At 47.4% G+C, this 24,720-nt stretch overlaps 2 protein-coding genes across 6 annotated transcripts; one reads left to right on the top strand and one right to left on the bottom strand.

The window, feature by feature from the left end:
• The first annotated feature begins 80 nt into the window (after positions 1–80).
• LOC125542464 (LEAF RUST 10 DISEASE-RESISTANCE LOCUS RECEPTOR-LIKE PROTEIN KINASE-like 1.2) lies at positions 81–18,991 on the top strand. 5 transcript variants are annotated; one of them, XM_087546095.1, is made up of 6 exons: positions 13,878–14,807; positions 15,031–15,157; positions 15,820–15,923; positions 17,282–17,320; positions 17,496–17,750; positions 17,871–18,991. In XM_087546095.1, the coding sequence occupies exons 1-6, from the start codon at positions 14,135–14,137 to the stop codon at positions 18,842–18,844; spliced, it is 2,172 nt and encodes a 723-aa protein (XP_087402221.1). In that variant the 5' UTR covers positions 13,878–14,134; the 3' UTR covers positions 18,845–18,991. The 5 variants fall into 5 exon arrangements, with proteins under 5 accessions (XP_087402217.1, XP_087402218.1, XP_087402219.1 ...); XM_087546091.1 differs by lacking the exons at positions 13,878–14,807; positions 15,031–15,157; positions 15,820–15,923 and adding an exon at positions 81–907; XM_087546092.1 differs by lacking the exons at positions 13,878–14,807; positions 15,031–15,157; positions 15,820–15,923 and adding an exon at positions 3,437–4,154.
• A 4,692-nt stretch (positions 18,992–23,683) lies between these two features.
• LOC125546525 (16.9 kDa class I heat shock protein 1) lies at positions 23,684–24,720 on the bottom strand. The gene is made up of 2 exons (XM_048710756.2): positions 24,670–24,720; positions 23,684–24,412 (listed from the first exon to the last, which is right to left on the bottom strand). The coding sequence occupies exons 1-2, from the start codon at positions 24,718–24,720 to the stop codon at positions 23,918–23,920; spliced, it is 546 nt and encodes a 181-aa protein (XP_048566713.1). The 3' UTR covers positions 23,684–23,917.

The following is a 24,720-nucleotide window of genomic DNA, read 5'->3' as shown; positions in this document are numbered from 1 at the left end:
CAAATTTCCAGTCAAATGTTCCGGCCTACGCTAATACCCCGCTCGCTTGCCGGCGTCCGCTTATATGTTATGGTTCGTGCTTATTCTCTCATCCCCATGATCACCTATCCAGCCACCTCCATTTTCATTCGCGGCAACATTTTCAAATCTTATTCTCCGATGCCTCGGAGCAGCTGGTTGTTAGTCTTCATCTCGGTTTGGTGGCAGCGAGCGATGCTCGCCGGGGCCGAGGAGCAGCAAGGGGAAGGCTGCTCGAGCTCGACCAAGAGGTGCGGCAACTTCAACATCTCCGAACCATTCTGGCTCTCTAACAGTGAGGCGCAAAGATCATGTGGCCCCCAGGACTTCGAGGTCGCTTGCCATAACAAGAGTTTTCCAGGTCTACGGAGCTCTATACCCTCGGCCTCGGGCCTCGGCTTTGCAATCATCAACATCTCTTACAAGGAAAACAGTTTGCGCGTCGTTGATCAAGGCAATCTGGAAGTACTGCAAGCCTCCAACAGCTGCCATGGAACGATATTGAACACCTCCGTCAAGCTGGCCCAACCGTTTAGGATCAATCCCGTCGGCCTGAGCCTCATCTTGTACAACTGCTCGGAGGAGGGCGCAGCCGCAGCGGCGACTGTGGCACGTCGGGATAGAGACCTGGTAAAGACCGGAGTGAGATGCCGGAACGAGAGCAAGGTGCTTGTCCGCACGGGAGTACCTTACGACGCGACCGGGGACTACGGCGGGTACGCTTTGAAGGGCTGTGAAGCTGTCGTCGTGCCGGTGATGGGCTTGTCGGGCGAGGCGAACATGAGCAACTACAAGCAGCTCATTAACGATGGCTTCCTCTTGACATGGGATTTGCCGCAAGCTCTGCCTCTCCCTGCACCTGCACCTCTTCATACGCCTGCACGTACACGTAAGTTCACCCGTCAAATCACCTTTCATTCAGGTTTGTAGTACTAGCTACGATCAGTGCCTATTGTGTAGTCCTACGTATGACGTCCCAGAAACTTCGGTCGTGGCAAGCATGTAAACTAGTGCTCCCAGTAAGGACGTAGCCATGTGCATCATTAGAAGTTAGTTAACAAGTTGAAGTGGGGTGTGGTACAGAACAACAAGTGGCTTCTAGGGCCAAGATAAATTCTGGCCTGAACACTGAGCTTCTCAACTCTGCCTAGTAGGTACTCTGTACTTTTGCCTAGTCTGAACTCTGAATTTCTCTTGTTTTTTTCTCTCTTTTTTTGAGTGGATGAACTCCGAACTTCCCAAGCCTGCACTACGGCCAAATATGAATAATGAACTTGTTTACTGATCCACTGACAGCCCAGTGGCAACTTTTCGAAATCCCACCTTATGGGCCTATATTCAATTTCTGGGGGATTTTTTGGACCCAATGAGTGTTCTTTTGGTTGTCCTTGGTGCTAACTTTTCGCTTGTCGTTCCCAATCATGAACTCTAGTTATTTAGTGGTTGGTATATAAAAATTCAAGTTAATATATCAAGAAAAAGCTGTAGTCCGCATAAAAATATTATATCAAAAGTAAACCTATTTCTTGTAGTCCAAAGTTAAATGTGTTGATAGGTTTTTTTTGAAAGAATGGTCATGGCAATAGAAAAATCTTCATGTACCTCAAAAGGGATGTTTATGCATTTCATAAAAAATATATTCATGTATTTGAATACACATGGTTATGTCTTCAAAAAGAAGTGTGCATGTACATTAGAAAATAATGATCATTTATTTACCCCAAAAGTAAAGTAAAACGTCAGTAAAGTACATAACTAGAGTTCAAAAGATAAGGTGGTGGTGATTTACGGAGAAACATAAAGTTAAAGTTAAATAACAAAAAAATCTAAAGGAAAAGGTCAAACAAAAAATTGATGAAAAGGAAAATAATAATAATAATAACACAATAGTGAATTAAATAAGATATAACAACCCAACAATTGAGCGCCTGAGTGTATCCTCTATTCTGGTAGGGCATCCCTTAAGTCGAAGAGAAACTAAGATTTCCATGCATTTTAGGTCTATGGGGCAATAGTGCAACATGGGTTTCCGAGTTGTAGCAAAGGGAATCCACCGTAAGGCGTAGTCCGTGACCCGGGTTTCAAGCCTGGGCCGTGCATCGCCAAAGTCCTTTATGTTTCGGGGGCTCTTGAAACGTATCCGCTTAAACAATATGTGACATGGAATATTGTTTACTACAACGAAACACTTGGATAAGTGATAAAAATTGTTTAGTTAAAATCATACAAATTTAGGGTTCTTTATTAGGTGGATCAATTGATTCAATGCCTAGAGATGGTTTAACCTCTTTTCAATTGAAAAATAAATAAAAAAGTTGACTCAAGGAGAATTTTGCTTTGGAATTGTATACAAGGTGACTGGCATTTTTGTTGTTGTTGAAGGAATCCAGTCTTTAGATTCAAACATGTTCTGTAGAAAGAATTCTAATGACTAAAACCCTACAAAATATGTTCTAATTCATTTGAATAGAAAACCCATCCATTCTACGGATTTGCTGCTTCTGATAAGTTGGTTGAGAAGTTGCTTTTCAAATGCTAATGTTATTACAAGAAAAACAAGGTGTAATACCTAAGTGTAGAAATGAATTCATCAACATACAATTTTCATACCACTAAGTATCGTATGCATAGTAATTTCGGTGTAATGTGCAACAGAAAGTTAGAGGATTTATCTTTAGTATTCTGCTCTTAGATTCCAACATGTTCTGTATAAAGAATTCTAATGACTAAAACCCTACAAAGTATGTTGTAATTCATTGGAATAGGAAACACATCCAATCTACGGATTTGTTGTTTCTAAGGCCTTGTTTGGATCCTCTCCACTCCTCAAGTGCGCTCCCGGAGCGGGGAGCGGCATCGAAGTGCACGGGCTCCACAGAGTCAAAAGAGCGGAGCAGAACATCAGGCAGTTCATTTTTCACGGAGTGGCTAAAACCGAACTCCACGGGCTCTGCGTAGTCAGAAACCTGGAGCGGATTCGGTGGAGTGGATGGGCTCTAAGTTGGTTGAGAAGTTGCTTTTCAAATGCTAATGCAATTACAAGATAAAAAAGGTGTAATGCCTAAGTGTAGAAATGAATTCATCAACATACAATTTTCATACCACTAAGTATCGTACGCGTAGTAATTTCGGGGTAATGTGCAACAGAAGGTTAGAGGTTTTAGTCTTCAGAATTCTGGCCCGAGTCACATCACGGGCTCATGGTGGTCATGGTCATGGCTTACTGCGTCAAAGCCGTTACACGGAAATTTCAGAAGTCACTGCTAACCAGTCCAAGGGTTCAGTTCGGGAACTTCGTGCAGGATTACTTGCCCCAGTTTTCTAGTCAAATGTTCCGGCCACTAGTACTCGGCTCGCCCGCCGCCCCATATATTGTTCGTCCTTCGACCACGCACACCCCAAGTCCCGGTAGCCCATGACCACCGATCCAAAAATGTCTGCAAGCAGCAGGTTCTTCCGGGCACTGTGGCTACCACTGCTGCTCGTCGCCGCGGCGGCTGACGAACAAGGAGAAGGCTGCTCTAGCTCGGCCAAGAGATGCGGCAACGTCACCATGTCCGGCCCGTTCTGGCTCGCCGACGAGGAGATCGGCAGATCATGCGGTTCCCCGGACTTCGTGGCCGTTTGCGACATCAACTTCACCGGATTTGCTTCTCCGGTTTTACGGAGCGCTATGCCCTTCAGCGACGGCTTTGCAGTCCTCGATATCTCTTACGAGGACCGCAGCCTGCATGTCATTGATGTGGGCAAGCTGCACGTGTTGCAAGTCGCCAACAGCTGCCATGTACCCATCTGGAACAGCTCCGTCAAACTGCGGCCCTCGTTCAGGATCGACGCCGCCAACCTGAACCTCATCTTCTACAACTGCACGGAGAAGGCTGCGGCGGCGGCCGTGGCACGTCGTGATCGACGTCTGGCGCGGACGACGGTGAAGTGTGGGAACGAGTGGGAGGTGCTTGTTCGCGCGGGAGTGCCTTACGATGCGACCGGGAACTACGGCGGCTACGCTTTGGAGGGCTGCCACGCCGTGGTCACGCCGATGATGGGCTCGTCAGCGGGGACGAACGCGTGCGACTATGAATGGCTCATCAGAGGTGGCTTCCTCTTGACATGGCATGAACCTCCTCGCCGTGCACGTAAGTTCACCCGACAGATCATCTTTTTATCAAGTTCGTAGCTTAGCTAGGTCATGGGGTGCCCTTGCTTGGATTTCCCCCTTATTGACCTATAAGCCATCAATCATGCATCATGCATTCATGCTAGTAGTCACTAACCGAGGATAATGCTGAAGTTGATCGTCACCAATGGTCCGCAGCCGGGCAGCGAGGCACTTCCTGCCCAAGATGTGGGGTGATGGACGACCATAGCCTATGCTAGCCAACTTGATATAACCCATTTTCCAGAAGAAAGTTAGATATTTCTCGCATATAATTTTTCGGCATTGTGGCATATTAGGGCATCTCCAACAGAAGTCATCAAATCTCCCCCATATGTCCGCCGGACAAAAAGAATGTCATCCAACATGGCTCATCAAATTTGTCCGGACAGTATGGATCCCCTTGTTCGCCCCCAAATCGGGAGGAGCTCTAGGGGAGGCTGGACAGTCCCGGAAACCGTCAATGTAGTCTTGGACGGTTGGACCCCATCACAAATCCACTTTTTTTATAAAAAAAAACTGACCATTCTACAGGATTTGCTATTACTAAGTTGGTTGAGAAATTTTGATTTTGAAATGCCAAGGTTAGAAAAAAAATGCCTTAAAAAAGGAAAGTTAGAGGGCTGTTATCTGCCACATGTGAACGTTGCACAATTATCAGAATCTACTCATCAGCAAACAAGAGCACAAAGTAGGATGAACTTAAATGATCAGGCTAATTAAGCATTCTGGTTCCAAGTCACATCACTAGTCCACGGGGTCATTTGTCATGGCTTACTCCGTCAAAGTCGTTACACGCAAATTTCAGAAGCCATGGCTTACTAGTCCATGGGGTCATAAGTGTGAAACTTCCTGGACGGTGATCGCTTGGCCCCCGTTTGCAGTCAACTGTACTCCGCTGGTTCGCCACGCCATATATGTGGTTCAAGCTTCGACCACAGTACTGCCTCCCTTCATCGTTCATTCACCACAATCTCTCCCAAACTTCTGCTCCGATGTCTCCCGGCTGCTGCTGGTTCGTCCTCGCCGTCCCCTTGGTTTGGTGGCTGCCATGGATGCTCGTACGTTGAGGCCGAGGACGGGCAGGGGGTGGTAGACTGCTCGGCCATGAAGTGCGGCAACGTCAGCATCTGGGATCCTTTCTGGCTCACCGACAAAGCTACGGGAAAATCATGCAGTCCTGATCCCCACCCGGGCTTCGACGTCGCTTGTACCAACAACAGCGATCCAACTCTACGGAGCTCTATACCCCTCAACAATGGCTTCGAAATCCTCAACATCTCTTACGAGGAACGCAGCTTCCATGCCATTGATCTCGGCAAGCTGGACGTGTTGAACGCCGCCGACAAGTGCCGTGCGGTGTTCTATAACACCTCGGTCAAACTGAAGGGCCGCCCGTTCAAGATCGCCCCCGTCAACCCGAACCTCATCCTGTACAACTGCACGGAGAAGGGCGGAGCTGCGGCCGCGGCACGTCGGAACAGAGAGCTGGCGCCGACGAACGTGAGCTGCGGGAACGAGTGGGCGGTGTTTGCCCGCGCCGGAGTACCCCACGACGGCACCGGGAACTACCACAATTACGCTCTGGATAGCTGCGGCGCCGTCGTGGTGCCGGTGCTGGCCTCGTCGGGGGCGAACGCGAGCCACTATCTATCTTTCTACGAAAACGCTACACCTACGTAGTGTCTACTTATGATACGTAACTTGCCCAAACAATTTCTCTCGTTCCCTGATTTTCACTGGTGTGGGCCCGTCCCACCCCCTTCGGTCCAATCCCAACTATCCACATTTTCTGTTTCGTAAAAAACGTAAGTTACCCGGTTTGGACCCAGTAACTCAATGCCAACTTTTGGCTGTTGAAATGAGACGCGTGGTTTTCACTAAGAAAAAATCCGGCTACCTTTTTACCTCTGTGATCTTTGCAGTATCCTTATGTCTGTCTGCTCATGTAACCAGATCGATGGGTGTTCTATCGCTTTCAATTCAGAGGCCGGGTGTTTTTTTTTGGAGTAAAAGAGGGCTTCCCCTTTGATTTCATTAACGAAACCACGAGTCGAAACACCAACAACGTCTCCCCTAGAGTTCAAACTACTACCTGATTCGCAGAGGCCGGGTGTTTTTTTTTGAAGTAAAAGAGGGCTTCCCTTCGATTTCATTAACGAAACCACGAGTCGAAACACCAACAACGTCTCCCCTAGAGTTCAAGCTACTACCTGATTCGCAGAGGCCGGGTGTTTTTTTTTTGAAGTAAAAGAGGGCTTCCCTTCGATTTCATTAACGAAACCACGAGTCGAAACACCAACAACGTCTCCCCTAGAGTTCAAGCTACTACCTGATTCACAGAGGCCGGGTGTTTTTTTTTTGTGAAGTAAAAGAGGGCTTCCCTTCGATTTCATTAACGAAACCACGAGTCGAAACACCAACAACGTCTCCCCTAGAGTTCAAGCTACTACCTGATTCGCAGAGGCCGGGTGTTTTTTTTTTTTGAAGTAAAAGAGGGCTTCCCTTCGATTTCATTAACGAAACCACGAGTCGAAACACCAACAACGTCTCCCCTAGAGTTCAAGCTACTACCTGATTCGCAGAGGCCGGGTGTTTTTTTTTTTGAAGTAAAAGAGGGCTTCCCTTCGATTTCATTAACGAAACCACGAGTCGAAACACCAACAACGTCTCCCCTAGAGTTCAAGCTACTACCTGATTCACAGAGGCCGGGTGTTTTTTTTTTGTGAAGTAAAAGAGGGCTTCCCTTCGATTTCATTAACGAAACCACGAGTCGAAACACCAACAACGTCTCCCCTAGAGTTCAAGCTACTACCTGATTCGCAGAGGCCGGGTGTTTTTTTTTTTGAAGTAAAAGAGGGCTTCCCTTCGATTTCATTAACGAAACCACGAGTCGAAACACCAACAACGTCTCCCCTAGAGTTCAAGCTACTACCTGATTCGCAGAGGCCGGGTGTTTTTTTTTTTGAAGTAAAAGAGGGCTTCCCTTCGATTTCATTAACGAAACCACGAGTCGAAACACCAACAACGTCTCCCCTAGAGTTCAAGCTACTACCTGATTCGCAGAGGCCGGGTGTTTTTTTTTGGAGTAACAGAGGGCTTCCCCTTCGATTTCATTAACGAAACCACGAGTCGAAACACCAACAACGTCTCCCCTAGAGTTCAAGCTACTACCTGATTCGCAGAGGCCGGGTGTTTTTTCTTTGGAGTAAAAGAGGGCTTCCCCTTCGATTTCATTAACGAAACCACGAGTCGAAACACCAACAACGTCTCCCCTAGAGTTCAAGCTACTACCTGATTCGCAGAGGCCGGGTGTTTTTTTTTTGGAGTAACAGAGGGCTTCCCCTTCGATTTCATTAACGAAACCACGAGTCGAAACACCAACAACGTCTCCCCTAGAGTTCAAGCTACTACCTGATTCGCAGAGGCTGGGTGTTTTTTTTTTGAAGTAAAAGAGGGCTTCCCTTCGATTTCATTAACGAAACCACGAGTCGAAACACCAACAACGTCTCCCCTAGAGTTCAAGCTACTACCTGATTCGCAGAGGCCGGGTGTTTTTTTTTGGAGTAAAAGAGGGCTTCCCTTCGATTTCATTAACGAAACCACGAGTCGAAACACCAACAACGTCTCTCCTAGAGTTCAAGCTACTACCTGATTCGCAAAGGCCGGGTGTTTTTTTTTGGAGTAACAGAGGGCTTCCCCTTCGATTTCATTAACGAAACCACGAGTCGAAACACCAACAACGTCTCCCCTAGAGTTCAAGCTACTACCTGATTCACAGAGGCCGGGTGTTTTTTTTTTGTGAAGTAAAAGAGGGCTTCCCTTCGATTTCATTAACGAAACCACGAGTCGAAACACCAACAACGTCTCCCCTAGAGTTCAAGCTACTACCTGATTCGCAGAGGCCGGGTGTTTTTTTTTTTGAAGTAAAAGAGGGCTTCCCTTCGATTTCATTAACGAAACCACGAGTCGAAACACCAACAACGTCTCCCCTAGAGTTCAAGCTACTACCTGATTCGCAGAGGCCGGGTGTTTTTTTTTTTTTGAAGTAAAAGAGGGCTTCCCTTCGATTTCATTAACGAAACCACGAGTCGAAACACCAACAACGTCTCCCCTAGAGTTCAAGCTACTACCTGATTCGCAGAGGCCGGGTGTTTTTTTTTGGAGTAACAGAGGGCTTCCCCTTCGATTTCATTAACGAAACCACGAGTCGAAACACCAACAACGTCTCCCCTAGAGTTCAAGCTACTACCTGATTCGCAGAGGCCGGGTGTTTTTTCTTTGGAGTAAAAGAGGGCTTCCCCTTCGATTTCATTAACGAAACCACGAGTCGAAACACCAACAACGTCTCCCCTAGAGTTCAAGCTACTACCTGATTCGCAGAGGCCGGGTGTTTTTTTTTTGGAGTAACAGAGGGCTTCCCCTTCGATTTCATTAACGAAACCACGAGTCGAAACACCAACAACGTCTCCCCTAGAGTTCAAGCTACTACCTGATTCGCAGAGGCCGGGTGTTTTTTTTTTTGAAGTAAAAGAGGGCTTCCCTTCGATTTCATTAACGAAACCACGAGTCGAAACACCAACAACGTCTCCCCTAGAGTTCAAGCTACTACCTGATTCGCAGAGGCCGGGTGTTTTTTTTTGGAGTAAAAGAGGGCTTCCCTTCGATTTCATTAACGAAACCACGAGTCGAAACACCAACAACGTCTCTCCTAGAGTTTAAGCTACTACCTGATTCGCAAAGGCCGGGTGTTTTTTTTTGGAGTAACAGAGGGCTTCCCCTTCGATTTCATTAACGAAACCACGAGTCGAAACACCAACAACGTCTCCCCTAGAGTTCAAGCTACTACCTGATTCGCAGAGGCCGGGTGTTTTTTCTTTGGAGTAAAAGAGGGCTTCCCCTTCGATTTCATTAACGAAACCACGAGTCGAAACACCAACAACGTCTCCCCTAGAGTTCAAGCTACTACCTGATTCGCAGAGGCCGGGTGTTTTTTTTTGGAGTAACAGAGGGCTTCCCCTTCGATTTCATTAACGAAACCACGAGTCAAAACACCAACAACGTCTCCCCTAGAGTTCAAGCTACTACCTGATTCGCAGAGGCCGGGTGTTTTTTTTTGGAGTAAAAGAGGGCTTCCCTTTGATTTCATTAACGAAACCACGAGTCGAAACACCAACAACGTCTCCCCTAGAGTTCAAGCTACTACCTGATTCACAAAGGCCGGGTGTTTTTTTTTGGAGTAAAAGAGGGCATCCCTTCGATTTCATTAACGAAACCACGAGTCGAAACACCAATAACGTCTCCCCTAGAGTTCAAGCTACTACCTGATTCGCAGAGGCCGGGTGTTTTTTTTTTGGAGTAAAAGAGGGCTTCCCCTTCGATTTCATTAACGAAACCACGAGTCGAAACACCAACAACGTCTCCCCTAGAGTTCAAGCTACTACCTGATTCGCAGAGGCCGGGTGTTTTTTTTTTGGAGTAAAAGAGGGCTTCCCCTTCGATTTCATTAACGAAACCACGAGTCGAAACACCAACAACGTCTCCCCTAGAGTTCAAGCTACTACCTGATTCGCAGAGGCCGGGTGTTTTTTTTTGGAGTAACAGAGGGCTTCCCCTTCGATTTCATTAACGAAACCACGAGTCGAAACACCAACAACGTCTCCCCTAGAGTTCAAGCTACTACCTGATTCGCAGAGGCCGGGTGTTTTTTTTTGGAGTAACAGAGGGCTTCCCCTTCGATTTCATTAACGAAACCACGAGTCGAAACACCAACAACGTCTCCCTTAGAGTTCAAGCTACTACCTGATTCGGAGAGGCCGGGTGTTTTTTTTTTGAAGTAAAAGAGGGCTTCCCTTCGATTTCATTAACGAAACCACGAGTCGAAACACCAACAACGTCTCCCTTAGAGTTCAAGCTACTCCCTGATTCGCAGAGGCCGTGTGTTTTTTTTTTGGAGTAACAGAGGGCTTCCCCTTCGATTTCATTAACGAAACCACGAGTCGAAACACCAACAACGTCTCCCCTAAAGTTCAAGCTACTACCTGATTCGCAGAGGCTGGGTGCTACATGTTGTGTGCTCCTTTTTTTAACGGTGTGGTACAATTAGTTGGTACTATTACTTGCACAAAGCTTTGGCGGTAACCATGTGGGTAGTATCCGTTTAGATTAGTAGCAGATGCTCATGAACACAAGTGGAAGGGAAGGCAATACACTACAACTAGACCACCGTACGGCTGACGACTCGATCGGCTTAGTATGAACTCTGCACCCTGAAGTCGGCACTAAACAACTATGGTGTCGGGTCGGAAAATACACGGTTGCTGCTGATTGTTTATATAGTTAGAACCTGGTGAGTACTTACCAGGTTGTAACGACTAACGACCATGCGCTTGGTACCCCTTTGTGGACAACGTCTGAATATAGCATCAGTTTTATTGCCATTTGGTGTCAATTGTTATATTGTTACGTTTATTACTCCCTCCGTCTGAGAAAACTTGTCTCAATCTTGTCACTCACATGGATGTATATAGCACTAATTTAGTGCTAGATACATTCATTTAAGGGACATGTTTTTTCGGACGGAGGGAGTATTAATAAACAACCACTCACTACATAGTGTTGTCTTCGGTGTATGTACACGCCATGACCAGCATGGAGGTTGCTAGCCCGTGCTTACCATTCACGTGTGCACGACTACTGTTTATAATATCTAAACGTCCATGAATTTAGGAATGTTCATGTATTAGAAAATAAAGAAAACCAGGGAATGAAAAGCGACAAACACAAATAAAAATGAAAAGGAAAGAAAAATGGAAGAAAACTGATGAAAATAATTATAAAAAAAGATAAAGAGTTGAAAAAACTAACAAAGAATAGCTGCGACTCATGCCAAAGTTGGGGCCATCCCATAATGCTCACTCTATGCGATTTAGCACAATCTGTTGCAACTAGTGGTGAGTACGAATTTCCCCAATGGTGGAATCTGGTCAGCGTAGCCTGCTACCCGGGTTTTGAACCTTAGCCCTTGGCCATGGCCTTCCGATTCCTCTGAATAGTTGTTTTTTTTTAAGTCCTCTGAATATAAGTGATTTTCCATACACCAGCCAATATATATAAATTGTACATCTATCTGAATAAAATTAGTTCCCCAAAAAATATATGAATAAAATATGTGAAATTCCATGTTCGAACTCGAATTCTCCCTTACGCAATTTCTAAAAAAGGGCAACCCAGTGACGTATCATGCTATAGAACCTTCTTTTCTATAGGATACAGTAAGTAACCTGTCAAGTGTGATGGTTGCAGCAATATTAGAGTCTAGGTAGATAGAAGACAAGAGCACGAAGATGCCGGAAACGAAAATCAGGCTAAGCATCTTGGTTCCAGTCACATCACAGGGCCATGGAGGTCATGGTCATGGCTTACCTCGTCAGAGGGAACCCTGCAATTTTATAAGTCATGGCTTTGGCTTGGACGATGATCGTTTGCCCCAGTTTTCCAGTCAAATTTGAACCACTCACTCTGCCGTCCGCCCGTCCCCATATATCGCTCCTGCTTAGACCACTGTTTTCTCTCATCCTGTAGCCAACCTCCCTTTGTTGTTTCATTGCAACCTTTCCAAGTCTTGTGCTCATATGGCTCCGGGCTGCTGGTTCTTCCGGGCCCTGTGGCTACCACTGATGCTCGCGGTGGCTGCGGCCGAGCAACAAGTGGAATCCTGCTCGGCCAAGAAGTGCGGCAACACCACCATCTCCGACCCATTCTGGCTTGCTGACAAGGAGACCGGAAGATCATGTGGTTCCCCAGACTTCGAGGTCGATTGCTACAACTACAAGGGAAGTTCTCCCGTTCTAGCGGGCTCTATACGCCTCGGCCTCGGGTTTGCAATCATGAGTATCAATTACAAGCAGCGCAGCTTGCGAGTTATTGATGCAGGCAAGCTGTTATTACTGCACGGCTCCAACAGCTGCGGAGACAACGGATTATCGATCTGGAACACCTCTGTCAAACTGAGCCATCCATTTACGATCGACCCAGACAGCGTGAATCTCATCCTGTACAACTGCACGGAGAAGAACGGAGCAGCCGCTACGGCACTCAGGGACAGGGAGCTGGTGCAGACGAGGATGAGTTGCCGGAACAAGAGCAAGGTGTTCGTCCGCGCCGGAGGGCGTTACAACGATACGGGCGGCTACCGCAGCTACGATGGCTGCGACGCTGCCGTCACGCCAGTGCTGGGGGCTTACGGCGAGGCGAACGCGAGCGACTACGAGCAGCTCATCGACGGTGGCTTCCTCTTGACATGGGATCCACCCCTTCCTGCACCTGCACCTCCACCTCCACCTCCACGTAAGTTCACCCGCCCGCCAAATCATCCTTTTATCTAGGAGTAAGTACTTCATCATACAGCAAGCAGTCAATCATGCCAGTCCCTTATTGATGACATCTTTTTCTGCGGTTCACTGCATATATCTTCGGTTCGTTGGTGCCATGCAATTGGCCTTGCGCTGGTTAGTGCTATCCTTCCATTTTTGGCTTGATGGTTGTGTTGTGTTGACCTCGTAGTACCACGATTTGATGGACGGTTGGGGTAAACGTCTACGGTCGTCTCCCTTCCATTTTGGCTTGAAAGCACTCTCGCCTCTGTTTCAGCTGTTAGTTTCTGAGTTGGGTGGCAGTGTGCCTGTCTATCTTTGATCTTTCTATCATGTTTGGACCCACTAACTGCATGCCAACTTTTGACTGTTCAAACGTGACACCTAGGTTTCACTAGGAAAAATCCTGCTAGCCTTTTACATGTGCGATCTTTTTCAGTGTCCGTTTGTGTGCCCATGTAATTAACCAGAGAGATAGATGTCTTATGGCTTTCAGTTCAAGTTCCCGGGTGCTTTGTGCGACCTTTTCTGTAAACAAAGAGTTCTCTCGCCGGCAACTACTGCACTACACAGGTACCGTGGTACGATTAGTTGGAGTACTACTGCTTGCACGAAGCTTGGGCGGCAGCAATGTGGGTAGCACGATCAGTAGCAGATGCTCATCAACACAAGTGGAAAGGAAAGGTAATGGAATACGAACACCCAGCCTACCGTACGGACGACGACTGGATCAATCACCCTAGCTTGAATTCTGAACCCTGAAGTCGGCAGTAAACAACTCTTAAGGTCGGGTCCGAAAATGCATGGTTGCTACTGATTGTTTATACGAAATTGCTTTACACGCGACACTTCCCGCACGATCATCCAACGACGCGTCCTCGCCAACAGCGCTTCCTGCATGCACGCTAGCTATAGACGCTGCCAAGTAGGATCGTGCAGGCGTCGGCCGTAAATTTGTATATACACAGGCAGCGCTGTTGTTTATATACTCCAGCCTCCAGGAGTAGTTAGAACCTGGTGAGTACTTACGCGGTTGGTACCCCTTGTGGACAACGTCTGAACACAACATCTGTTTTATTGCCATTTGGCGTCAATAAGTACTACGTACTCCATATTGTTACATTTACTGTTAATAAAAAACCATTCACTGCGCAGTGTTGTCGTCGGTGTGTGTACACGCCATGACCAGTACGCATGGAGGTGCTTACCGTTCACGTCTGCACGACTACTGTTACCAGTCCTCGCACAAGCCCAAGTAGATATCCAACAAGAGCTTGCACTAGCCGGCATCCTGGCCGGCCCGGTCCGGTCGCATCACTGCTCGACCACGACCGGGGATGGTGGAGTTCTCGTGCATGTGTGGACGCTGGCTACCCACCCCAGCTTTGCAGTCAAACTTTCCGGCACACCACTCACACTTGGCAAAGAGAAAAAGGACTCGTCACTCACTGACTCCATCCTCATATGACATATCCCCTCGCTCGTGCCATGAATATCGCAGCTCATCTCCTCCATCCACTTTGTGCCAAAAGATTATATCATCCTCTTCGTCACCAGAGACTACGGTCGGATTCTTCTCTTTCGTATGTCCCCATGGCCCGGGCCTTGCCTCCTCCTCTTGGCCGCCGCCGCCGTCGTCTCGGCCATAACCCGGGCACCGATGCTCGCCGTAGGGGCCTGCGGGCCGGAGCTGTGCGGCAGCGTGACCGTCTCACGCCCGTTCGGGGTCGTCCATGGCTCTGAGGAGAACCGGTGCGCCCAGATGGGGTTCCAGGTCCACTGCAAGGACCACGTCCCCTACCTCGGGTACTACGAGCCCGAGTACGGCCTCCGGATCCTCCACATCTTCGTCCACAATGGCTCCTTGCTCGTCTCCGACGTCCACAAGCTCGGAGACTTCTCCAATGGTTCCAGCTGCCATGTCCCCACCGCCAACACCGCGACCAAGGTTGCCCATCCCTTCTCCATCAGCCCGCAGAACCAGAACCTCGTCTTCTACAACTGCACGAAGCGGCCGGCGCCGCGGACGGCGCGCCGAGCGGGGCTGGTGGACACGGTGTGCCGGAACAACACGTTTGTCCGCGCGGGAGGGCGGTACAACGAGACGGTCGGGAGCAACGGCAGCTACGCTCTGGAGGGCTGCACCGCCACCGCCGTGCCGGTGCTTGGGGCGACTGCGGAGGTGAATGCCAGCCACTACCAGCAGCTCATCAGCGATGGCTTCCTCCTCACCTGGGAGCCGCCGAGTGCCGGCAACGGTGAGTTCAGTCGTTGAATTGATCACTTTTTTTATCGAGTTCCTAGGAATCGATCTGGCCTCAGCTTCAGTTCATTATCTACCGGGCCATGCATAATTAATGGCGGGTTGGCAAGCCGTCGCCGTCGCCGTCCCCAGCCGTGGCATGCATTGCGGCTCTGGAACGGCATCCCACAGATCAAGGCGATATACCAAAGTAAATAAATAATGCAAATGGAAAACAGATAGCTCGTTGACTCTGACCGGTCAAGCCGCCATGGCCACCGTCCTTCATCTTCAAAGTCGCACATCCCGCCATCCGTTCAGTCCCGTTGCTCTCGTTAACTTAGTCCTCGTCCTCGGCCGCTCCGGTTAGTCAGCCGCTCCGCTTCCCATCCCAAAATATCCCAATCCATGCCGCCGCTCCAGCCACTCCTGCTGCTGCTGCTCTCCGCTTCCTTTCTCCGGCTGCCTGCTCGCCCAAGAGATGCGGCGACCTGAACATCACCTACCCGTTCTGGCTGGAAGAGGGCGGCGGCCGGACGCCGTGCGGGTCCCCGTCCTTCCAGCTCAACTGCAACGGCGGCCACGCGTTCCTCAGCCGCTCCATGCTCGGGCAATACCAGGTCGCTCGGGTCTTCGCGGAGAACTCCTCCCTCGTCGCCGTGAACCACAACCTCCTCGTCCCACCCCGCGCCGGCTGCCTGCCGTGGTGGTTCAACATCTCGCTGGACGCTGGGCCTCGGGCTGGGGCCCTACACCATCAGCGGGAAGAACCGGGAGGTGCTCGTCTTCTACAACTGCACCAAGCCGCAGCAGGTGGCGCCGCCGGGGTTCAACCGCACGCGCTGCGCCGACGGGTCATTCTTCCGGCTCGGCGGGGAGTATGGCAGCCACCGCGAGCTGGCCGATCTGCCCCCCGCCTGCAACCTCTCCGTCGTGCCGGTTCTTGGTTTTCCGGACGGCGACGGCGACGACGACTATGTCCAGAGCATGAGGCAGGGGCTCCTGCTCGAGTGGACGGTGCCGTCGGACGACTGCCCCGAGTGCGAGGCAAGCGGCGGGCAGTGCAGGTACGCCAGCGACGGCACCGGGTTTTCCTGCAACTGCTCCGGCGTCGCCCACCGCGAGAAGTGCGGTGAGTTGACGAAAATTAACTGACAGCGCCAACCATGAATTTGCCTAGTCAATTCCTATTTCTTTGAACATTTCTAGTGCTAGTGGCCGATTCAGCATTTCAGCTGATCCAGTAATGCCAACGTAGGTACAGATTTACTGCGTTTTACGTCGCTGTTGCTAGGGGAAATATAGAATGCTGGTTGGAGACGGATATTGTGGTTTCAACTCTTGGGTGCTTGCTTGGTTTCTTGGAGCTCCTGCAGATTACTGTTTTGTTTTTGGTAGTTAGTGAAGTCAGTCCACTGATTGAGAGATTTATTAAGCATATCGATTCCTAGTCAATTTGTTGAATTAGTCAGCATTGCTATTCAACAAAGATGCCGAGCCGACGGTAACGTGTTCCTGGTTTCGTTCCAAGTAAACTACTCCCGGAAGGAATTGCCGATCGACGCGCTTAGTACTTTTCTATGCCCTGGTTCGAGTTTCAAAATTCGGACATGTGGAAGTCAATATATTGCAACTGTTTGTTGTTGAATTCGTTAGGGGTGCAAAGTTGAATTGAACGCTGTAGGTAGTTTCGCTGGGTTTTTTTTTTTTGGAATTGTTCGGATTGCTTACAACATGTGTCACGTGGTAGTTTCAGTGGGTACTTAGAGGTGTTGATGCACTTGGTAACTGAGTGTTGCACTGCATAATACTCCCTCCATTCCAAAATAGATGACCCAACTTTAGACTAAAGTTAGTATAAAGTTGAGTCATCTATTTTAGAACGGAGGGAGTATTAAGCAGTGCAAAAGAGTGGCGTGATCCTACCGGTATTACCAAGCATAATGAAAGCTTACGGCCCTTAAGTTAATACATATTGTCTTTTTTTGTCTGGAGAGATGACCAAAGGAACCAAATATAGGGTACCAGGCACCAAGCTGTTTCAACGCAACCATCTTATCAGCTCTGTTTGTTTTCAGGAAAACTATGATATAACAGTTACATTGCTGTTAGATTTTGGCTTACATTTTGATAATTTCTCCTGAATCAATGCAAATGTATGAATCCGTTATTTCTCGCACCACTTTTACGATCTGAATGTCTTGACTGTGGCTTCTATGAATTTATTTTCTTCAAATATATTACCACCTTGAATTAAAAATCTGAAATCCAGCTGTTGCTGGATTTTCCTCATTAACCAGTCAGAGGAAAGGGAGTTTGGCTTTACATAGAAGCTGGCAAAGTTATCATGACAATGCCGATTCATACTACAAAAAGTTCCTTTCATTTGTCAATCGACTACTGTACTTGTTTATTACTTCATAATGTTCAAAATATTTACAGACTCTCCTCGCAAAAAAGAACAAATATTTACAGACTCTTCTTATGCAGGGCGCCGTAAAATGGCAACGGGGACGATTCTTAAAATAGGTGAGTGTCATTCAACTCTCAAGCTGCTCGTCCCATCTTTTCTTCGGTTCTTATTTCCTGTGCTCCATATTGTACCCGAATATGGAGAACAAGAGGTGAAATCTCATGATGGAGAATTAGCCAGATCCCTTGGTTGATTCATATTGCTAATGTGTTATATTGTTTCTGTGGACAGTTGGAGCAGGACTAGGTGGTGCTGTACTCATGGCATGTCTCGGCTGTTTTGTCTGGTACAAACGCAAGAAGAGGAAACAAGCTATAGCTTCAAATGAGTTCGTGCGAAGTGGATCCTCAATGACGTCATATAGTAAAGACCTTGAGTTGGATGGTTCTCCTCATATCTTCACTTTCGAGGAACTCGAAGTGGCTACTGATGGATTTAGTGCTTCAAGGGAGCTTGGTGATGGTGGTTTTGGTACTGTCTACAAAGGTAAAACACATGTTTGCCGAACCTGTTGCTTGTGAATCTTAACACCTCAAATTGCAAATAAATTACAACTTTGAATATTTGAACTGTATGCTTTACAACTTTGAACTTTTTTTCATTCAGGAAAACTAAAGGATGGGAGAGTAGTTGCGGTGAAACGCCTTTACAAGAACAACTACAGACGGGTTGAGCAGTTCCTGAATGAAGTTGACATCCTTTCGCGCCTGCTCCACCAGAACCTTGTCATCTTATATGGATGTACGTCGCGTATGAGCCGTGACCTTCTCCTGGTGTACGAGTTCATCGCAAATGGCACGGTTGCGGACCATCTTCACGGATCCCGTTCGGTGGAACGAGGGCTCACATGGCCTCTAAGGCTGAACATTGCCATAGAAACGGCTGAAGCACTAGCCTACCTACATGCGGTTGAGATCATACACCGAGATGTGAAGACAACCAACATATTGCTCGACAACAGCTTCCATGTCAAAGTTGCAGACTTTGGGTTGTCACGCCTGTTTCCGCTTGAGGTTACCCATGTGTCGACTGTTCCACAAGGCACACCGGGCTACGTCGACCCAGTGTACCACCAGTGCTACAAGCTGACCGACAAGAGTGACGTGTACAGCTTCGGTGTTGTGCTAGTGGAGCTGATATCATCGAAACCTGCTGTGGACATGAGCAGGAGCCACAGTGAGATCAACCTGGCGAACATGGCTCTCAACAGGATTCAGAACCATGAAGTTGTTAAGCTAATTGATCCAGAGCTCGGCTACGACACCGACCCCGAAACAAAGAGGACAATCGATTGCGTCGCCGAGGTGGCCTTCCAGTGCTTGCAGCTGGAGAGGGATCAGAGGCCGTCGATCAAGGAGGTGGTGGAGATCCTGACTTGCGTCAGGGGCGGAGACTGTCGGGCTAATAGCATGAAGAAGAAGGCATCTCAGAAAGAGGACGCGTCTTTGCTCAAGGATGGCTTGCAGTTCTCGCCCGACACAGTTATACATAGATTCTATAGCCAGTCAACTAACCACTCGGTTGCGTCAAATGCTAGCGGATTATCTATAATGGCAAATGCTGAAAAGAATGCCGCATAGGCCCTTTTGGCACTCTTTGACATTGACAAAACAGAAAATAATATTAAAGCTCGGCAAAATGGGGTATCTGATGTGCTATAATGTTTTGACTGCCGAGTTTGCATACGACCTCGGATGGAGATGATACAAAAAATCAAAGTTGTATAACTCTTTTCCTCGAGCAGTTAGGATTAGCCAGGCAAACAGGAGCCTAGCGGGTCCCTTTGCGTGTCGTCTGCGCCACCACTAGTTTCATCTCCCTCTGTCAGCTGCTCCGGTGGCGGGAGGGAGGAGGAACCTCGGATTTGTCCGTTGGGTGTGTTCTCAGTAGGGTTAGGGTTGAAGGAGTCGCTGTTCAGGCCGTCACGATGGGATCGCATCGGAATAAGTTTCCCTAGGCTCCGTTCACGCTTGGGGGGGGGGGCTCTTGCAATCATCTAGGAGCCAGCGGGGTGGAGGATCCCCGGATCTCATCGAGGCCGTGGGCTATGGTGTCTAGAGGTTGACTGGCACTGGCCGGGTTGATCCTCAGGTGGGTGGTGGTTGTGTGGAGGTCTTCTTCCTCGTCATCGATATGATTTTTTGATGTTGTTATCCCTCCTTCTTTGTGTTGTTGCTGAAAGGATGTCCTGCTTTGCCCGGGTGGTTGGTTCGGCCACTGCGCAGGAACCGAATCCTAATTCTCTTCCATCTGGAAGGGGCACATATAGTGGTACCAAAAGCCACATATGGCGAAGGCTGGTGCAACCGTGTTTGATGCACATGTGTGTCCTTGTCTTTTAGGTGTCGGAGCGAAGAAAAAGGGGAGCAGCGTGGCGGCGAAGATGATGACATGATTGGGTCTGGCTACAAATTCTTATGTTGTTGGAGTCTTCTCGCAAGGTTCGGGGATGATGACACATAGCTCTGGAGAGATCTTAGTGTTTTATTGGTTATTTTAGGGTGACCTTTGTTATTATGGTTCATTGTGCTTGTGTCAGGGGGGTGCTTGTACTGATTAAAGACTTTGTATCATTTTGTAAATTGAATACAAGCATACTTTCTCAAAAAAAATTGTTCATCTTTGACGAGAAGAATAATTTTCATGTTGAGCACTTCTTCATTTTAGGCCATCTAAATTATACCTTTTGCCATGCCAAAATATGGTGTCAACACACACCCCTGCAAAGCGTAAACAAATTATAAAAAGCATGAAATTTCTCATGGTGCCCTCATATGACACCTACGGATTGTGGTAAAAACTAGAAAAAGTTCCACGAAAGTTGTCACATACACTTCTACAAACCGGGCCATCTCTGGAAAAAAATCATGATTTCGAGAGGGGATGTGTCAAGTTTGAAGACGATGTGACTGCTACTTCATCCGTTGTCCTTGAAAAAGAATCTACACTAAATATGCACCATTTCTATATTTAAGCCATTTAGTGCATTTCTAGTCATTTACTGCATATAATTCATTTTTAAACTACAATTGCATGAAAAAGTTGTCAAAATTGGGTTGAAAAACATATTTGTGTTCTTGAGTCCATGTGTAACCTTGTCCTAGAAAAGGAAAGGAATTTCAATCATGAGGGTGCCAAGACTCAACACCAAACATGTTGTTTATTGATTTTTAATTTTGAAAAATGCAAACAAATATAGAAAAAGCATGAAACTTGGCAGTGTGCCCTCATATGACACCATAGAATATGATGAAAAATCGATAAGGTTCCGCAAAAGTAGAATCGTAAATGCTAGCGGATTATCTAACATCAAATGCTAAAAAGAATGTCGCCGAGGACCTTTTTGGCACACCCTTTGACACCAAGAACAACTGTGCAATCGACCAAAAAAGGGAAGTCTCCTAATGGCAAAAAAATCATGGTCAAAACCAAAGGCCCTGTTCTGCCGTACAAGGCCAAAAAAATCATGGTCGAAGCCAAGCAATGCCACTACACATGGGAAGATGCAAGACACACAACATGGTAAGACGTAGCACCACGATGAGCACTACCACATAGCACAGGAACACACAGCATCGCTAGCGCTCGAGGCTTATGGTCGTCAGTTCTGAGATGTAGGGGTGTTGAATAGTTTGAGGAATGGGGGAAGAGGAAAATATAATGGATAGATGCTTGATCCATGCAGGCGGTTCTAGCTACAAAGCCATCTCGAATAATTACAAACTTGAGGCAATTATGTTTCTCTAAATTGCATCCATCTATTAGTACACGTGGTTCCAAAATTTCACCGCCTCCACCACGGAAATAACTGCCTCCCACTGGACTATTACAAGTGGATTTGTAACGTGGAGATAGAACCGCCTCCAAGACCCACTGCTAATGCCCGTTATTAGTTTGTCGTCCATTTGGTGATCCACATTAGAGTTGTCCTCAAACTGTCTCGGGAACAATCAGAGGAAGAAGCGGCCATAGGGATCAAGGTCCAGGTGACGGGCATCAAGGAGCCATTGAGAGATCCATCAATGGAGCGGGCATGGAGGAGCCACTGATGGAATTGCTTATTGTTTGCAATTAATGAATATAAATTTTCTACAATATCTTGACCTATTACAAACATGAGAAGAACACAAGACATTAAATTAAACTAGCATGACCGCGTGCACGCGTGGGAGGGGCAGTGTGGATGACGCCTGGACCATAGGCCCCGTAGATGCGTGTCTCGGTGTTACCAGGCTATGCCTTAGTCCTTAGCCGGAGAGGATTACTCACACATCGCAATCGAATCACAATTTAGAGACATTGTAGATAGGTTTATTTGAAGATGGATGATTAACCATGTTATCATGTTGCTAATCTCAATGGGTCTTAATTACAACTATTGGTAGTATGGAGATGGTGATGACAACTGTGGTGGAGAGAGCCTTTATATAGTGCAGACCGGCGGGATAGAGTTTTGGGGACACCTCATTACGAACTGGACCTCGGCCCAATAAAAGAGATTCATGTGCTGGCGTCATGAAGGCGGTGGCACCTTGTACGATTGATACGATACATGTAATACAAAATTTCAATATGTATAATTTTTTAAAAATATGTATTGTATACTTAATGTTTTAATATGTATTTTTTTGTTTGACGGCCTTTAGAAGTCAAATTACGATTTGGTGGTGAGTGTAATGTTTAAAACAACCAAGAGAAAATTTGGGAGGTCCATCAAGTTTTGCCTAGAATCACACATTATGTAGTTTGCATATGAAGACATGGCTTACTGAAAATACAAGGAAAAAAACTTTAAGGAATTAAATATGTCTTCGCATAGAGGCTAAAGCACTGAAGGTATTTCTCAAAGAAGAACAAAGAAAACTGAAGGTGAATTAAACTGAAGGTATTTATACCGTGATATCTCCAAAGTTTATGTTGGAAACGGCGCTGCCACTGCTTTTTGGCTTGACGTATGGTTGACCGACAATACGCTTGCTGCTCGATTCCCTGCTATTTTCTCTCACTCTACTAGGCCGAATGCTTTGGTGGCTAGGGTTCTAGGTGATCCGGTTTTGTGTTTGGACCTTCGCCCCAGGATTTCCTCGATTGCGGAACAGGAACTTGCCGCGCTGCGTGTTATGATTGCCACTGTAACTCTAAACCCTTTAGTGGCTGACCGTCGTGTTGGACGTATCGACAACAAGCCGATCTCGGCAAGATCAGCATATGCTTCTGTGTTTGCAGCTAGGCCGGAGGACAGGTACGCCACGGCTACTTGGAAGAACTATGCTCCAAATAGGTGTCGGTTGTTCACTTGGCTAGCCTTCCGGGACAGACTATTTACAAATGATCGGCGTTTCCGGCATGGGATGTCAAGCTCCGATACTTGCCCATTTTGCGATGAGCCAGAAACCACAAGTCACTTTCTGTTGAACTGCCACTCCATCAAGTTGCTTTGGGACAATCTTCTTCTTCGTCGTCCTCCAGAAGTCGAACATATTCAAGATATTTAGTCTAACCCCTCAATTGATAAAGTTCGCTCTACCGTCATCATTGCCATTCTTTGGTCTATTTGGAAGCGGAGAAATGCTATGGTCTTCCGTGCCCACGATGAGGATCTGTATGTCACTCTACGACGATCTGGAGAGAATCTTGTGTTCTGGTCTAATCGCTGCAAAATTGCGGTCAAGCAGACCCTTCTAAAGGACTGGGGTTCCATGTTGTATCACTTATCTACGAGAATTTAGCTTATCATCTGCCATTTGTTGGGGGCTGACCCCTTGTAATCTTTCTTTTCTTCACCCTATGTAACTACCTGAATGTTGTCATCTCTCCCTGGATAATATAAGTTCAGGCTGGCGTAAGCCCGCCGTAGTTTCCCGTCAAAAAGAAGGTGGGACAGAAGTCACGGAATCAACATTCAGAGCATTCAGGTTAGTGATCATTGTGGACCCACGATTAATGAAAGCTGAAGGTGAGACAGAGGTCACAGCGTATTGATCGGCTAGAAAGCATTCGCTGTATTGATTATACTCCTCTGTTCAAAAATACTTGTCAAAAAATGGATGTATCTAAAAGTAAAATACGTTTAGATATATTCATTTTTCCGACAAGTATTTCCTGACGGAGGAAGTATTTCAGACCCTTTGTAACATATTGATATTCTTGTGCATAGTTTCCTTACTCAATTCTTAAGCAGATGATTACTCAATTCTTAAGCAGATGTTTCTGTGGAAAAACCTGTCCGTCGCTAAGTTTTCAGTGGCGACCTAGTTCCCGTTTGCCAGGCAGCCATTTTCAGCCAGCCCAACGAATCTTTCCAGCTACGTGAAAAACGAGAAAACAAAGGTCATTTCTCTTGATCCTTTCCATCCGAACTACAAGGAAAAAATAATGATGGTCAAATTTTGTTTGTGTATGCAAAATCTGCATTGCACTAAAAAAACAAAGGATTTATTTCTCATTTATTCATCGCCAAATCTGTTGGCGATTACGCAAGAACAGACAAGACAGGGAAAAGAAACGCACTACAGATATGTCTCATCAGAGATAAGACTCGACAAGAACAAAGACACAACTATAGCATAATTTTAGGTTGCAGAACTCTTACACACATCAACCAAACTGGCTCCGGCCCAAAAGATCATCATACGTCGACGATACGCGTCCACTCAGCCGGAGATTTCGATGGCCTTCACCTGGGGCTTCTTGACCTCTGCTTTGGGCACGGTGACGGTGAGCACACCGTTCTCCAGCCCGGCCTTCACCTCCTCCACCTTGGCGTCCTCCGGCAGGCGGAAGCGCCTGACGAACTTGCCGCTGCTGCGCTCCACACGGTGCCACTTGTCGTTCTTGTCCTCCTTCTCCTTGGTGCGCTCGCCGCTGACGACGAGCACGTTGCCGTCCTCCACCTCCACCTTGACCTCCTCCTTCTTCACACCAGGGAGGTCGGCCTTGAAGACGTGCGCCTCGGGGGTCTCCTTCCAGTCCACGCGAGCGTTGGCGAACGCGGCCGTCTCGCTGCTACCAGAGATCTTCTTCCAGTGCTCTTGAAGCGTCTCGAGCACTCTGCAATCGATGAGCGTTTGGTCATCTTTCGGTTTCCAGCTCGGCTCCACGAGCTTCTCCTTGTTTCTATTTTGGGCCCATGAAGGTGCTACCGTGTTCTAGAGTGCGCTCCTGCTTTGGCGTTAGTGGGCCTTCTCCATTATATTTCTCTGTGCAGCTCCAGTAGCACCCCAGCAAGTACTCTGGAATGTGATGGGTGGGGCCTTTTCTAGAAGAAGACATGGGGAACTCGAGATGCCGAGCATACGACCAACCGAGAAGAGGGTCAATCAAAGACCAATCAGATTTTGGCACGGCATAAAAAGAAAAATAAGATGGCCTCAAGTGAAAGGATTTTCAGCATGAAAAGTTTCACATCGTCGAGTAGAACAACTTTGATGTTTAGGTTATCATCGTCCGACCCCAT

The sequence above is a fragment of the Triticum urartu genome, chromosome 3A (assembly GCF_056163025.1).
Source record: "Triticum urartu cultivar PI428250 chromosome 3A, HENAU_Tu73, whole genome shotgun sequence".
Lineage (NCBI taxonomy): Eukaryota > Viridiplantae > Streptophyta > Magnoliopsida > Poales > Poaceae > Triticum > Triticum urartu.
The sequence above is the reverse complement of the archived record's forward strand: the minus strand, read 5'-3'. Positions and strand labels throughout refer to the sequence as shown.

Excerpts from the sequence above, each read along its gene's own strand:
- LOC125546525 (XM_048710756.2), bottom strand. The coding sequence starts at position 24,720 with ATGGGGTCGGACGATGATAACCTAAACATCAAAGTTGTTCTACTCGAC. Across the intron at positions 24,413-24,669 it reads AAGTTGTTCTACTCGACGAT|AACACGGTAGCACCTTCATG; the intron begins GTGAAACTTTTC and ends AGCGCACTCTAG.
- LOC125542464 (XM_087546095.1), top strand. The coding sequence starts at position 14,135 with ATGTCCCCATGGCCCGGGCCTTGCCTCCTCCTCTTGGCCGCCGCCGCC. Across the intron at positions 15,158-15,819 it reads CTCGTCCTCGGCCGCTCCGG|CGACTGCCCCGAGTGCGAGG; the intron begins TTAGTCAGCCGC and ends GGTGCCGTCGGA. Across the intron at positions 17,751-17,870 it reads TTTTGGTACTGTCTACAAAG|GAAAACTAAAGGATGGGAGA; the intron begins GTAAAACACATG and ends TTTTTCATTCAG.